The sequence below is a fragment of the Numenius arquata genome, chromosome 5 (assembly GCF_964106895.1).
Source record: "Numenius arquata chromosome 5, bNumArq3.hap1.1, whole genome shotgun sequence".
Lineage (NCBI taxonomy): Eukaryota > Metazoa > Chordata > Aves > Charadriiformes > Scolopacidae > Numenius > Numenius arquata.
This window is the reverse complement of record NC_133580.1, coordinates 40,193,200-40,210,729: the sequence shown is the minus strand read 5'-3', so window position 1 is coordinate 40,210,729 and position 17,530 is coordinate 40,193,200. Positions and strand designations below refer to the sequence as shown.

The following is a 17,530-nucleotide window of genomic DNA, read 5'->3' as shown; positions in this document are numbered from 1 at the left end:
CAGGAGAAAACAGAAGATATGACTGATAAAGCTTTAGGAATAACAACCTTCTAGAATGTCATTTATGAGATTACTTATTTAAGATTTCCCTGTAAGTTGTTTGACCTGTCACACATTGTTAGGACTCAGAAATGAAGATATGTGCGGCCCAAATCAGTTCTTACTGCATGAAATGTCTAGTTAGAACGCTGCAAGGAATCACAGTACAGCCCTGTAAGGACAACCTTTTGGTTTTGCTTCAACCTTCTTGAGAATGGGATTTTGCCAGTATCACTGATTTACTGCTGGAAATCCACATGCTGGGAAAGAGGTCTTCAAGGAGAAAAGTGATCCAATTATGGCAAGAGGATCAGCTGCTTATTACGAAATGCTATTGAACCAATTTTGTTCTCAGTGCTTAAGCAGTGCTGTATTTAAACCCAGACCTCACTGAGGTCTATGGCAAAATTCCCATGTTCTGCAGTGGTGGTAATGGAGTTATTATTTCTGGTGCTTACAGTCATATCCCTGATTCTGAAAGAAGATGTGGCGAGATGTATTTTTCCATGTAGATAATTAGGCTCAATGTTAACACCTACAAGCTGTCTACAGAGTTTGCTTCCATTTTATCCTTTTGGCGTATTCCTGCCAGGAAGCTGTAATGTCTGTACAGCTGAAGTTGCCTACAATATATTGTAAAATCATAAAGATTTTACTTGACTGGTTTTCCTTTTCAAGGATTAAATAACAGAGTATAGAAACACGAAAATTACTCCTGGAAATGAATTTTTGCTTTACAACAGATACCATTTTAACAATTTCCAGCAGCACAGAAATTAGACTTGTTGTGTTTAAATTCCTTCCAGAAAATTCTACATAATTCTACAGAGCAATTTTGAGGATAGCAGGCAGTATTATAGAAAAAAAGAAAATTAGACTTTCTCACAAGCCAACTGACAGTTTTCCATATTCATCTCCCCTGAAAGCCCAGAACACCAGGAGTGATTTTTTTGAGACAAATTTCTGACCTGGCATGTAAAGGAAGTTTCAGGTATAACTCTCATGAGAAATAGTATTGGTTATGCCCATAAACGTAGAAAGAAAGCACTAAGAATAATTTGTCTTATAGTTTGTAAATACATCATTAAATTAAGATTGGTCAGTCTTTAGCAATTCAGCTTTATCAGTGAAAATGGTAAAGACATACAGCACTATACAAGCCTGGTCATCAGCAAAGGTAGAAAGTGGCAGGCTTCCAAAAGCATAAATTCAGTTATAATCTCAAATAGTTCTGTTTTTCTATGTCATCTTTAAAGAAGACTGATATTAAATTTTGTATGTCATGCAATGAATATTTATTTTAAAATAATAGAAAACTACAGTCCAAGAGTACACATAACATGTTAAAGACAAATGTGGAGAACTCATGCTAAAAGGTAAAGATAATTAACGTAAGCACACTAAAAGATGTAGAAAATATCTTGAAACAATAAAAAGCATTAAAATAAGTCTATACCTCAAAATAATATTTTAAAAGGTAACTTAAAATAATTTTAAAAAAACCCAAACCAAACCACAAAAAACCTCACCCAAGCTTAAACAGATATAATCCAGATCATTGTTTCAGATGTCATTTAGTAGATTTCACGTCCTCCAATCTGTCTATATATTTCCTCTGAGTTAAACTGAATCTCAGTTAGGCTTAAATTAATAAGGGCTATCAATGTTAATACTATCCATTATGAAGGGTTTCCATATTTTACTCCTCTGATCTTCCATTTTTCCTAGGGACTCCCTTTCTTTGGGGTGCTCTCTGCAGAGATGTCAAATGGCTGCCTGGGTTTCTTACTTTTTATAGGTGGCAGGTTTGTCATCCTCATACAGTTTAGTTTATTCTGAGAGCAATAACGCATTGCAAAATAACAGAAAACAAACCAACAAAGACATTCAGAGCAATACTTCTGTGAACATGGAAACACCTGGAGAGTGATATGGAAGTGGAACTCTGCTGAGACGAAAACTCCCACAACTTCAGTTGCTTTTTTTAAACTGCAGGAATACTTCTGTTTGGGAACCTCATGAGCCTGAACATCTTTTGGTTATAATGAGACAAACTCTTAATTCAGTGAGCTCTGAAAAGGATGACTGAACAGAGGCTGAGTAAATTAGCAGTTCTGTTACAGATAGAATCCTCCAATAATGTCACTACTTTTTCCAAAACCCACTGTTTAGTACTGGCAACACCGAGGAGGAAAGGAGGGTAAAGGACACTAATCCACAGTATATGAGAGCAACGCCATATTAAGCCAGTAATAGCCTGAATAGCCTCACTTCTTATAGACAAGAAGGAGATATGAAATTGCCCTGCACTTCAACCAGTCAGCCTCACACCACAGAGGAGCTGTAGAAGTAGAAATAAATGATTCCTTTGGAATAAGTCATCAAATGAATTCCAATTGGCTTTCACAGCTTCCATGAAGGGTAAGTCTCTTTGGTTTTTTTATCTCACTCCTGAAGGTGGAAACATTTTAAATTATATATAACGCCTTAAATATACATCACTGTCATTACATTAACACTTATGCAAAAGCATTTAGAGGAATTGTGGAGCCAGTGTATTCAGGGTTTGATGTCAGTGTTGCTGACTACATACTGCTGGACTCTGCAGGTTAACCTTGTGCAATCAGTGGGAGCACTGAGGAGCAACGATTTACTCAACATAAAGGTAGGAGCTTCATGCCTTGGAGCTTGTTATCACTGGGGTGCCTTGCCACAATTAACACAAACAAATACGAAAAAAAGGTATAACCAAAGGGTAACTACAAAAACAATTTCATGCTGTTATTCCTGGCCAGATTCAGTCAGTGCAGCTCACAAGAAGAACTAGGGGTTTTTTCAGTATTTTCTAAACATAAATCACACACAGACCATATAATGAGAACTGCTAGATGATTGACAGAGTATTGGCTAAGCAAGTAGTTTTACATCTGTCCTTTCTAAAAAGGCAGTGAATGTTTCTGATTCTAATGTGAATTTGAAAAGGACCTGCCAGGGAAATGGACTTAGAGTTCACCATCCACATGACGTTACCATCGGAAGCTACATACCAGTATTAGATTTTGTAACTTTAGTGCTTACAACAGTGATAAAGAACTGTCTTGAGGAGGTCCCTTCAGCTTCCGAACAATATAATGTATAAAATGGCATCAGAATGAAAGAATCTAATGTCACCCCATTATTCAACAAACCTTGGTGTGGTATAATTATCCTTTAAATCTAGTGGCATCTTACCATTTAATGTGCACTTAATATTCAACTCTGACAACAAACATGCAGGTGAGCCACAAAATAGCCTTTTTTAAGTGAACAGGAAAAGCTAAGAGTAGAAAAAAGTTAACCAAGGACTAGGTGAGGAGAACCTGAAAACAGAATGGCAATAATGCAATCCCAAAAAGGGCAGTCAAAAAAACCCCACTTCTATATAATGTTGCTTCTTCTCAGAAAAATAATTGATATCCCAGAATTTGCAAGTTATTTTCCCATTTCATACGCTGCTATATTACCATTACTACAGCCATAAAAGGACATAGGACTTGAGAAGGCTATACCGCGAAGTAAATTGCTCACAAGCAGTGGATTTGTGTTTATCAACAACAAAAAAAATCTTAAGCTCAACAGAGGAGAGGAACTCAAGTATTTAACAAAAGCAGCCTCCAAAGAAGCAGAGACTGCATCCAAGATTGCTTGGTGCCCAGCTATTGATTTTGCATGTGTGGAGTGAATCTGTGGTAGCAGACTGCCCTTCAATCTCAGATGGGGTTTTTTTCTCCTTAGATGATTCTTTAAAAAAAAGAAAAAACCTTTCCACAGGAACTGCTTTACAACATGATATTAATCTCATATTGCTTATCAGCTCGCTTGCAATTCTTTTAATACATACTGTAAGAATTTTATTCTCATTTAAATAATTTTGTTTCCATCCCAAAAGCTCATTTCTAAATTTAAGCTTATACTTACACTTGCTGCAGGTAAATATGCCTTTCCTCATTTACTTTTCTAATACTAATTCAGCATTTCAGTGAGATACGGCCACCAAACAGCAAGCAGATAAAAAGTACCACATCCTACCTCTGTCGCTGTCATACAAGTATGCAAACTTGGTCCACTGGTAGTATTCAATCAAGCTAAGAAGAGCCCCCTTGAGATCAGGTCTCATCTGAATGACGAAGGGATGTGTTCCATCTGTTGGGAAGCTGGGAGTTATGAAGGAGACATGAAGAGTCCCACAGAAAGATGTTATGGTATTTACAGACTTCTTGTCATAGAATCCAAAAATAGCAAAGACTCCTCTTGAAAACTGGGAGCAGACTAGGAGGGAGAAAGAAAAAGCAATTAGGTGGGAGAACTTTTTTAAAAAAATATTGAAAACTCTATCATGCGTATATTTATGAGAAATAATTTAAATGTCTGATCACATAAATGCCAGGAAGAAAACAGTAATACTCTGCTATGGAGATTACGTGTTAGTATTATTATCAGTAATATAAAGCTTCCACTAGAAAAAAAAAACAAAAAAACAAAAAATAAAAAATCAGAGATGTGGTTCACATTCCTAGACAAGTAATTTAGAAATAAAACTCATCACGTTATTCTCAAATTCAATTTATATTGTAAAACATAGTGATGAAAACATCAATGGCAGCTGTAATTTATAAAATGCGTCATTATGACCATAGTATTATGGAAATAGATAATTTTTTGTCATGTTAAAAATAGGTGGGCTCTGAGGTCTAGACTCACTGAGGTTTTTGCAAAAGACCTTAAATAACTTTCAATCTGGGGAAATACAAAGCCAAAACTGGAAACAAATCTATTAACAGCAGAAAAGTAAGAAGCTGATTTGCTTTAAAACCCTTCCATTTCAAGGCGTTATTTTAATTCCTGCTTTGAAGGACTCAGCAAAAGCTAGTCCTTTTGGATGACACTTACGGTCATGCTGCAGAAAGAATAACCTCATAGGTTTAAATAACATGATGATTATTCACTTTTTATCACTGGAGACAATTCAAGCCAATTGATGAATGTTACCGACCATCGCAGCCTGTGTAAAAGAGCTAGCTCTTCTGGGTTATTCTCTTCTTTGACACTGCAGTCTATAGTAGTGCCTAAGTTCTAAAACCAGGGTACAGTAAGGAAATGTTCACCTCTGTTTAATTATCATTTATCACCTATGCATTCTTTGGTTTGCATATAGTCACCTCGAACAAGAGACACCCTTCTAGAGAAAATATCTACTCAGCCTCATTGCAGTCTCTGCTACACCTCATCTGCTTATAGATAGAAGCCACAGTGTAATTGTAGCCAATTTTGCCCATCCATGTAGTGCACTAATCCTTGAATATAATTCACCTAAGGGCAAAAATAAGTTGACTTATTTTTAAAGTGTCTCAGATTTGAATATTTTCTCTTTTAAAGATATTGCATCTTTATTTTTTCTAAATTATCATCCCTTTATGCCTGTTATTATTTATTGCAATTCTATTTTCCTGGCTTTGCCTATCTATCTTTGCTACCTCAGTCATCTCCCATACCCTAATTATTTCTATACTCCAATTAAAAGCACCTAAACAGTATGGGTGAAATTCTGAGTCTGCCAGTTTCAACAGTTATCACCCACTAACTTTAATTAGGTCAGAATTTCACCTCAGGTGAGAGAATACAAGTGATGAAAAAACTTGATGAGTAATACCCCTTTATAGGATGCTGCAGGTTTTCCAGGGCTAGGGTACAAGATAGTCAGACCTCTTAAGGGTATAACACTGCTCATGTTGAACAAAGGTTTCTGAAAAAGGCTGTGAATTTTCTGAATATCTTTTCTGTTTAAGTTAGTGGAACTCCAGTAGTGATTCCAAATCACTATGCTCTCGCTGAGACAAAACCAGCTCGCTACTTCCCCACATGCTCACGAACAATTGTTTCCCATCTGCAGCAAAGGCTAAATACTTTCTGAGCTTGCTACAATAAAGGCATTAATGTTTCATAATCCACCTTCAGAAATGAATATGAAAATAAAGCACCAGTTTTGATTTGGATGCCTGGGTGAGAATTCTGCAGAAGACTGTTACTGGCACACTACTGTGATCTTCTCTATTAAACCATTTTAATGCTGTATATAAGGTGACAGAGACAACAATAGGGTCATCCCAGAATCACCGGGTTCAGCATTGCTGACTCCTAGAATGCTATCACATCTCCTGTCACACTTACTGCTTTTCTTCAATCACCAATCAACGATTTTAGGCACAGATGAAATAACACTGCCTACGTCAGCCAAAAACCAGGGCCAGCTGCCTGCACCACAAAATTGGAGAACTATAGATGGTCCCTTCTCAGAAGCACCACTGCCACCCCTAACAGAGAAAAGCCTGGGTCTTTGCAGCACTGGACTCCAGTCTCTGTCTCTGTTCCTCCCCCATCCTTCCCTCCCCTTCCTGACACTGGAGAGATCGGGACCTGTCAAGCCTACGCTAAACTTCTTTGGGGGACTGAAGTTCAATCTGCCCGTGCTGTTAGTTTTAGTTAAGGCTCTGTCCTGGATCCTGAACTCGTGTAACTAAACAGATCTCAACTTCCATTTAAAAAAAACACCACACTTGGAAAAACAAAAAAAATCCCCCCAAAATCATCACAATTATTTGTGATGGCAAATAAGAAGAGCCCAGATTACTTATTCTAGGCTTCAAACATGAACCGGGATTACTTAAAGGGGGTTGTGTAGTCTTTGCGGCTGGGATGCCGTTCACTTTCCACGTAGCAGCCCATATGGTGCTGTGTTTTGGATTTGTGGCGAAAACAGCATTGCTAACACGCCAGTGTTTTAGCTGTTGCTGAGCAGTGCTTGCACAGCATCAAGGCTTTCTCTTTTTCCCTCTGCTCATCCCAGTGAGTAGGGTGGTGGTGGGCAAGAAGTTAGGAGGGGACACAGGCAGATATTCCGTGCCACGTAACATCATAAGCAGCCATAAAACTGTGGTAGAGGAGGAAGAGGGTGTGGGGCTCTGAGTTACAAGATGGCTGTTTCTTGGAGACTCACCGGGCATTGGTTTGCTTGTGGGAAGGGGTGAGTGATTGCCTTTGCATCACTTGTCTTTTCACTTCTTAGACCCGCAAGTTTTCTCACTTCTGCTCTTCCTATTCTCCCCTTTGTCCACTGGGGGCAGGGGGGAGTGCCCAGTGGCTGTGTGGGAACTTGGCGGCTGGCTGAGGTCAACCCATGACAGGGTAAAAGGTGTTATTCTGCCTTCCATCCACAGGACATACCTGTTAATACCTCTGGCCCGTGCACGGACAGGTGAAGGAGTTCTGTACCCCTTCAGTGACACAAACATGCACCCAGTCCACTCTCTTCAGATGACAGCTGCTGTTCTTTCAAACTGAACATCCTCCCTGGCACAGCACGAACTCGTACCACCGCTCTTCACTAGTTACTTACTGCCTATTGATCAAACACAGTTCTCTTGGATTAACACAGTGAACAACTCTCCATTTAGTAATCTTTACACCTGGCAAGTCATCAGTCCTTACATCTATGTGTGGTCTTCTGAGGAAGGTGGGTAAAACAGGAATTTCGATCTCCTCTCCTGCACAGTGAGAGACAAGTAAGAAGCCCCACCTCCAGCTGGGTACGTCAAGTCACTGCCATTCTAGCTACTTACAGAACCTGCAGCTTAAACACTGAACTCCACACACATCTACACAATCCCGACAAACAATATGATACAAGCAAAAACATTTTATATATTTGAAATTATTATGAAACCTGCCACAGAGATACAAACTTTTATTTAATTCAAACAGGGCCCCTTGGATGTGAGATAAAAACTCTTTCTAACACAAATCTTGAAAGTAAGGACATAACACACATTCAGCAAATATTAAGCTCTGTGGGTCAGCTAGAAAATCAGGATCAATTTTAATCCATGTAAAAATACATTTTCACCAGTAGTGATCAGGGTCACAGTTGTACACTGAAGAACCTTGGTGCTGTGCTTTTGTGTGTGAAATTCCTTTAAAGATAAGTGGGAAGGCACCTATGCTATGTAATAAAAAACAAGCTAAAAATGAGCATTTAGACTGTCTCTAGACAAATGCTTGCAATTGTTCTAGGGCATTTGGTCTCTCAGGAGCAGGAGTGAAAAGAAGAGATGGTATTTCCAAATATATAATGGTGATCCAGTGGATAATGCAGAAAGTCTAATTGTTTTTGGCAGGATTCCCACCTTAGATCAAATCTACAGTTATGTTGTTATTGCTGGGAGACATTGGTTTTACAGTGGTGAATCACAAGCTGTCACAGTTATTAGATTAAAAAAATCATGATGATTAGGACTCAAGCCATTGAAACATGAAAGATATATTTTATTAAAGACATCAGAAGCAACTGCCATGATTCATTTCTTTTAAGCTCTTCTATATGAATTGTTTTTCTTTGGGTTTATGTTGTCCTTTCTAGAAACAGTCAACGGCCTACTTAGCAACAAAAAGGCAAGGACACAGTAAACTCCTTTTGTGATCACTTTTCTAGAGACTCACCTGGAACAGCAAATAACTGGGAATTCCAAGAAAGAAAGTAGATAATTAAAGGTACCTGAGAAACAACAATTCTCAGAAGGTTTTGTAATAGTTAAGAATGAAGTATTTCATATTTGACTTCTCCTTGTTGTTCTACTAACATAGACAGGCAAAATCCTAGTTTGCCATTGTTTTCCAGAACACTGAAAATGTGTCCTAGTCTTTTCTTCCAAAAGCTGGGGCCCAGACTTGTTCAACAACAAAATTAAGCTTAAGCCTGTCATGAGAAATAGATGCCTTGTCAAAGGAGGGCCAAAACTATTTTCTCAGTTATTAACTCCTCCATTATGTAATGAACCTAGTCCTTGTTTACATTCGGGGACAATTAAATTGGAAAAAGAGAATTAGCAAAATGCTCATTTAACTTACTGAAAAAAATGTCTAATAGTACCTGCATATACGCAACTTTCAAAAAGTTTTATTAGGACTGTTAACATTCTTCTAACTTTTTCTAGTATTTCTGTATTTTTATTTATATGAGAGTTTTGACACTTGGTTTCTGTCCAAAGATGAAAATCTAAAATGACTGAAAAAGTATTTGCCATAGATTTGTTAGTGCTATCTAGCATTAATGCCACTTTATATGTTATCATATTAACTTGGTTTACTGTAATGCTAACAAAAGTGCTTCAATATTAACATAGGGAAATAAGTCTTCAGTGCATATTACTTAATCATACCCAATAATCATTCCCTTACTTCTAGGAGAAGGAAAGTACAGCAGAAGTGTAAAGAAAGAGCCAAGCACTGCCTCTGCAGCAGAGGACCAAAACACAAAGGAAACACTCATTGGTCTGAAAAGTTGATAGATGAGTCGGAAGTAGCCAGGAACAAGACACAGAAACCAAACGCCCAGTTGGTAATTTCAGCTTCTGAAAGGCAACATTGAGAACAAGCAGACAGTAGAAAGGAACCAGAAACAATAGACGGAACAAAAGTAGCAAAAAATAAGCAAGAACCACAGCTGCTAAATGAATTCACATATGATTGAAAATGCACCAGAAAATCATTATGAAAATAAAAAACAATATGGATTGCTTCCAAAGCCCAAAGCCATTAAGAAAATTGCAGCATAGCAGAAAGCATATTGTATACACTTTTATAGACTAAAAAATTTTTTCTAGTAGTAATGTTATATACAATCTGCATAGTCTGTTTTAGCCATTCAGATTATACTATTCTAGATGTGAGGGGTAAACTTCTCTTCATGAATAGTGAATAATGCATAGGGAATCACACAAGTCCATCCAAAGTGTTATTTAGAACCACGAAGGAGTATGTTTTTAAACTGTAGAACTTGAGATGGAGTTACTTTTTCTAGGGCCACGGTAGGCTAACTAAAATTGGGAAAAAACAGTTCCTCAAGGCTCAAAGAAGAGCATAACAACCAAAAGATAAGACAATGGACCAAAGCCTCATACCAGGATTCAATAAAGCACGGACACAGAAACCAAATAAAAGCTGGCATTTTAAAATCCCAAGATACCCTTTACCAAAGCCGAGAGGCAAATCAATGCCAATTAAAACATCAATGGCAATCAGAACTAAAAATATGCTGTACTTCTGAACAACAAAACACTGAACTACATGAAAAAGACCTTCCTTTTTGTCTCGTTTTGAATTTTTTAATTCCAATCAAATGTGGATTTTTATCTTATTTTGAGCATTTAAAAGGATCAGCATGCCACAACTTATAGCCATTCAATACTCATCTAAATTGTGTATTTTCCTCTTTGCAGATTGTGCGTATATATCATGGTAAAAAAAAATAATAAAATCCCTCACTGGGAAAGAAAAGCATCGAATATCAAGCTCACATACAAAAACAAAGAATGAAGTGGACCTCAGAAATACTTGAGCAATGAGTTCCTCACCTGCACATTCAGCGTTAAAGCACAAAACACAACTCGGAGCAACAGGCAGGCAGTCAGCAAACAAACCCGCCTGGACACGTTCCTGTGCAACCTGCTCTAGGTGAACCTGCTCTGGCAGGGGGGTTGGACTAGATGATCTCCAGAGGCCCCTTCCAACCCCATATCATTCTGTGATTCTGTGAAACAGTCTGTAACAGAAAGGGGACTGTCGATCTAGTCGTCTCTGTTTGCACAGAGATTACTAGAGAAATTGTCACAGCTGCAGAGAGAGAAGAACGCAAAATTTAAATCCTGAGGCTAGAATGTCTGTAGAGGACAATTATGATGGAGCAGGTACAAAGGATGTTTTTCCACCTTTTCTGGAAGAAATGTGGTCTTCAGTTATTTCTCTGACCTGAATTGTTTGTTCAGAGATTGGAACCAAACGGAACTTTCCACACCATGTTATTGACAAAAGTGGCTTTGATCATTGTGCAAAATTAGAGTCAAAACCTGAGTTGCTGCAGTACGAAGCAAGCTCAAAGACCAGAGGAGAGGCAGATTAATCTGTTTCAACCAGTCAATCATACTTCATGCTGAGGAAAGAAAACTTTGTGCCAATATGGGATATATTAAACAAGTACAAAAAAGCCTTCAAGAAGTTAGTGGCCATCTGTTAGGAAAGTACATGATGATATGGCACAGCTTCTCTATATGCTAATGCTGCAATAATGAAGGTGGTAAATAAACATCATGTTCAGATTGAAACAACAGGTCAGAAAAACAGTCTGTTTCAATGACAGTTGCATTCAATTACATATTGCTTGGTTGTGTACTGTAAGCATTTGAAAATCTTTTTCATTGCTAGGACAATCGCCATGATGCAAAAAATCAATGCAAACACCACTGAAAGAATCATGTTCAAACAACTGTGCTTTTATGAATAAAATATGATTCCTGTAATAAAATTTAAATGCAATGCAAGTCTTCTCATAAAAAAAATTGCCCATATTCCACACAATTTGTACACAGCTCTTCCCAGAACACATAGGATCCTAGTGTATTTGTCTAAATCCCCATTAGTGTCAGCTGAAGGAGATACAATGCTTCCTGAACCCTGAATCTAGTGACCTGACAACTGTTAAATAATAGAAACCTAACTTTATCTTGTATCCAAAAAACTGTTGTCTCATGACATTCTTCAGGAAGCTTCTCTCCCCTGCCTCCTTTCTTTCCCTCCTCCCAACCCCCCAAATAAAAACCATGCCATTTCCATTTAATTACATATAATTTTTTACTTAAAATTTATTTCCTTCAAATCTAAGAATTCACCTTGCAAATCTGCTGTCTGGCTTTCTAACTGTGTTTGTATCTTTCCCAACAATTACAACCTTGCAGTAACACAAAATTTTGAGTGTCCGACAAATTATTACCTCCTAAGTGTAGAAATAGATAATCGAATCTAAGAAGGGACTACTGGCTTTTCAGAGCCATGCTGCAAGTCACAGAGGAGTCAGCTCTTTCAGGGCCAGGCTCTTAGTTTCTACAATCAGCATAATTCTAGTGAATTTAACAGAGCAAATATAAGTCATCCCAATTAAAAACGTGGTTCTCAATTTTTAGCATGACCCTTATCACAAACTTTTCAAACCAGAAATGTTATATACAACAGAATGCTCATCATCTCCTGCTCCCCTTAATCAGCATAAATGAAACATAAAAGAAGGGATGTTTCCAGCAAACTAATCATCTCCCAGTTCCCAAGAAAAAGTCATTGTGTAAAACTGTGTATTTGAAAACTTGTAAAAGGATTTGGAAAGAGATAAAATTAACTTGGCAGGTACAACTACTTTTGTTAAAATGTTGGCAGATTGGGATTCAATTTATGAAACTTGTTTCTATTTTCTTGAGCTAGAAGGGCCAACAATCACTCCCAAACAGCATTGCCTGACAACACCTTACACGGTCTAAAAGGAAACATGGTTTCAGGACCGAGTTTCTAATAGAAGGTTAAAGACAGCTATGAGAAAATGCTGACTCGTAAAAATACTAAAAAAAAATGGAATAAATCTTAAGGAAACTGCTTAAGAAATAAAGAGGATTTCCTGAGGCAGAGAAGGTATAGCACAAAATATGTAAGTGATCTGTTACTCTCAAAAGACTTCATACTACATTTTTAAAGGCACAAACTGTTATTTTCCAACTAGTCGTTTGTGACCTGCCATACACATTATTCTGAGAAAGTCAGATATTCAGTCCTAGACATTTATTGCTTACATATCTCTCTCTGAAATGATGCAACTGGGAGTCTACTTCATCCACCCAACACAGTCACATCCACCCTACACCTTGTCACTCCAGCCCAGCTAGCACTGTAGCACACAGCAGGACTGCCACGACCTGCCATGCCTACCCCAAGGTCTCCGTCACGGCAGATGCCTGAAACTGATTTTAAAATAAATCATCTAACTAAAAATTCTGGCATAATCATACCTCTGCAGAGAGGAATCTCTCACACAAATTAATGATTAAATGTAAAAATAAGCAAGACAAGAGACCTCAATTGCCTACTACTGTCTTGGGTCTGACAGCTTCTACCCCTCATAGGAAAAATGATGGGCCTCTTCCACCTGTAACAACTTCCACCCAGCATTGTTCCAAACTAAAACACTGACCCACAGCAAAGGGTGGCTTATACTTACATGTGAATTTTTTGGTGGCTTTTTAGGCTGCACTTCCAGACATAGTCTAATTTCCTGTAACGTCCTAGAAATTTATGACATTCATTGGGATAATCAGCTGTTAACCTAATTGTTAGGCTTTATTTGTATTTACAAATGGTCTAATAGTCACATCACACACCTTCCTATCTGCATACCCCACTTTTTCTGTAGAAATAACAGGAACATTATTTATTTGTGAAGTATTCAAATACCATTCAATAAACACTATTAGTAATACAAACCAGAAACGCAGTAAAATCCTCTTAATTAGGACACCCTAGTGAACAGCTTACCATCCTGATGATATGGCTTTTTTAATTAAAAGAAGTTGTTATTCAAAAATAAAACAGCATGGTGAGCTTTAAAATGATAAAGTAAAACGAGCACTCACTGCAAGCACAGGAAGAAAACTGGTATTCCTTGCCTCTCCTTTGTTAGCTCCTTTAATCTTTAACAACTTGATGCATTTCAAAATGCATTAAAAGTTTTTCACTTTTTAGCTCCTGTTTAGGAAAATTCAGTTTAGCACTGGTGGAATAAATTCTCGTTAACCAAAACTTACAAAGATGTGCTAAAGCACATAATTACCAGTTACTTTAACAAAGCAATGATTCATCCTTCAAAGTGGAAAATATTACAATATGTCATTCACCATGACTGAAATCACCGTTCCAGATTTTTTCCTCCTGTGTTCAGATCTCACAGGAGCCAGGCTAATTAGCTTAGGTGAAGTTTTACACAGTTTAACCTCCAAGTTTTGCCTGTATTACCTGACCTAATCTGAGCACCTACATTGTACTGTATGCTATGTATAGACATGTACATAGAATCATAAATCATAGAATGGTCAGAGTTGGAAGGGACCTTAAAGATCATTAAGTTCCAACCCCCCTGCCATGGGCAGGGACACCTCCACTAGAGCAGGTTGCTCAAAGCCCCATCCAGCCCGGCCTTAAACACTTGCAGGGATGGGGCATCCACAACTTCCCCAGGCAACCTGTTCCAGTGTCTCACCACCCTCACAGTAAAGAATTTCTTCCTAATATCTAATCTAAATCTCCCCTCTTCCAATTTAAAACCTTTACCCCTTGTCCTGTCACTACATCTCCTGACAAAGAGTCCCTCTCTGGCTCTCCTGTAGGCTCCCTTCAGATATTGGAAGGCTGCTATGAGGTCTCCCTGGAGCCTTCTCTTCTCCAGGCTGAACAACCCCAGCTCTCAGCCTGTCTTCCTAGGAGAGGTACTCCATCCCTCTGATCATCTTCATGGCCCTCCACTGGACCCGTTCCAACAGGTCCATGTCCTTTCTATGTTGAGGACTCCAGAGCTGACACAGTACTCCAGGTGGGGTCTCATGAACGCAGAGTAGAGGGGTAGAATCACCTCCCGCGACCTGCTGACCACAGTTCTTTTGATGTGGCCCAGGATGCAGTTGGCTTTCTGGGCTGCCAGTGTGCAGTGTCGGCTCATGTTGAGCTTCTCATTCGCCAACACCCCCAAGTCCTTCTTCTTAGGGCTGCTCTCCAGCCATTCTCTGCCCAACCTGTATTTGTGCCTGGGATTGCCACGTCCCAGGTGCAGGACCCTGCACTTGGCCTGGTTGAACTTCATGCGATTTGCACGAGCCCACCTCTCAAGCCTGTGCAGGTCCCTCTGGATGGCATGCCTTCCCTCCAGCCTGTCGACCGCGCCACTGACCTTGGTGTCATTGGCAAACTTGCTGAGGGTGCACTCTATCCCACTGTCCATGTCTCCAACAAAGATGTTGAACAGCACTGGTCCCAGTACTGACCCCTGAGGAACACCACTCGTCACTGGCCACCAATTGGACATTGAACCATTGACCACAACCCTTTGAGTACGGCCAGACAGCCAGTTCCTTATCCACCAAGTGGTCCATCCATTGAATCCATGAGTTTCCAATTTTGAGACCAGGATGTCATGTGGGACAGTGTCAAATGCTTTGCATAAGTCCAGGTAGATGACGTCTGTTGCTCTGCCCTTGTCCACCAAGTCTGCGGCAGTATCGTAAAAGGCCACCAAATTTGTCAGGCACGATTTGCCCTTGGTGAAGCCATGTTGGCTCTCTCCAATCACCTCCTTATTTTCCATGTGACTTAGCAGAGATTCCAGGAGGATCTGCTCCATGATCTTGCCAGGCACAGAGGTGAGACTGGCCTATAGTTCCCTCGGTCTTCTTTTTTTTCCTTTTTTGAATATTGGGGTTATGTTCCCCTTTTTCCAGTCAGCAGGACCTTCACCAGATTGCCACGATTTCTCAAATATGATGGAAAGCGGCTTAGCACATACATACACTACATCAAACCAAAAATAAAATCATTTATAGAGGAAACCTGTCCAATGTCTAAAACACTGTGAAAACATGTTCTCACTCAGCATTGCGATAGTGTTTGAGGGTCACAGTTTCTAGGTCTTTAAGTTCTCTACAGCAAACCTCTTGTTATATTATGTATGCTGTCACACTGTATAAAAGTTTTGCAGAGGCTCACCAGATTACTCCACTGGGCTTTATAAAAATATGCCATTCACCCACCCTAACTGCTGTTTCTGTGGTGAGCCCAAGTCATCACAGGAGAAAAAAAAAAAAAAAAAAAAAAAAGGAAAGACACTGTATGGCCTTACAGTTTCAAACCTCACCTCTTTAGCTGAACAAAGTAGATCTCAGTGTCAGGCAACTGTCTGCTGTGCATATAAGATCAGCAACTCATTTTTTGAAAATGACCTTTTTCACCATAAGGATTTGGTTTTATGCTTTAAAACTTTAACATAATTTAACTGAGATAAACGAGCATTAAAATATTTACCAACACTATTTAGTAAATACTATTTAGTAAATGTGCTTTGGTAAAGCAAATAAAGCTTTGCAATTTCTCTTGCAAACAGTCACCTGAAATTGACCCTGTTTATTAAGAGCTTCTAGGCACAGATTTAGTGAAAACAATGGTCTTTTCCAGGCACATTTACATCACCGAAATGAAAAATCACTTCTCTGCAACAAGTATCAGAAAAAAGTGTTTAGTATAGTGTCCTTTGAGAAAACTGCAGGTTCAGGGAGACGCATCAACTTAAAGTAGTTGATGATAAGCCCCCTAGAAATAAATTACTGCCATTAGAAAAAAACTTACCACCTGCACTGCACATCAAAAGGCCAGGCTAAGGACCTAGTCTGAGTGTCTCAGCCACTTGGAGACCTATTCATAGCATATACTGTGCTCTGGTCATTCATACTGTGCCATTAACTCTGTGCATGTAAGCAAGCAGTCCACTGCCCTAGGAGCCCATCTGTAGAATGGAAAGTTGGTATTAAAGATCGAATATGTGGGTTTCAGGGGTTTTACTTTGAGCTAACTTTAGGTCATCCCCATGGACTAAATGGCCGATAGCCGTTTTGTATGTGCATTGGTGGAACTCCAGAAACACATTCTCCAGTTGAGTTGAATTAAAAAAAAAAAAAAAAGGCATTTCTTGTGCTCCTAAGCCACTCCATGAGAAGCAAGCAGCAGAGTCAGGATCGATTAGGAAGTTTTCTTCAAAAAACCCCCATTCTTAATCCCAACTAAATCACTCGGAGGGCGGGGGGGGGAGGCACCCATGTATTTTCAGCAGGTTTGAAAGACATATTTCCATTTTGAGAGAAGTAAAATTTTATATGATGGCATTCCACTAGAACTGATTATCTTGGGCTGCATAAATTTAGTGTCAATTGAGTGGTTTTGGCTCTTTCACTAACAATGTTCTAAAAAGGAGTTTTACTCCAAAACAGAAGTATTAAGTTTCAAGTCTTTTTTATCTCCCTGTTCTTAACACGCAATTGATTTTTCACACCAATACATGAACAGGTTACACCAGCTCCTACCAAAAAAAACCCAACAAAACCAACAGAGAAGATATTCTGTTTACCCATGTTGACATCTTCCACAGTCCTACCATTAGTGTCTGGTTTGGTGCTTTGCCTGAAGTCCTAATTGATGGAAATAATCCTAAATGGTCACCTTCCAAGGAAACATTACCTCTCTTCTCTCCTGTTGTTTTTAAAAACTCATGACTTTCAAAGAAGCGTCATGATTTGGGTGTCTGTTTCATGAAGTGAACACCAGACACTGGCAAAATACAGTAAAACATTGTGGACTGATCTGTTGTACTTACAAGTGGCTATTTAAAATTTCTAGCACAAGCCAGCTAGAGTGGTTGCTGTGCATTGCAGAGAGAGTTAGTCCGGTCTTGAATAATTAGACTTCAGAGCTATAAAACACAACTGAGCTTCTACAGTTAAAAAAATAAAAATCACTGTGCTTCAGCTCTACTAACATCCTCTGTTACTTC

The 17,530-nt window shown here is 38.9% G+C and overlaps 1 protein-coding gene across 3 annotated transcripts in view; it reads right to left on the bottom strand.

Moving 5' to 3' along the window:
* GRIA2 (glutamate ionotropic receptor AMPA type subunit 2) overlaps positions 1–17,530 on the bottom strand; it is a 91,828-nt gene that overhangs the window by 44,490 nt on the left and 29,808 nt on the right. For all 3 annotated transcript variants that reach the window (XM_074147096.1, XM_074147094.1, XM_074147095.1), the window contains exon 3: positions 4,108–4,347. In XM_074147096.1, coding sequence (XP_074003197.1) covers positions 4,108–4,347 — 240 coding nt within the window. The remainder of the gene's footprint in view (positions 1–4,107; positions 4,348–17,530) is intronic.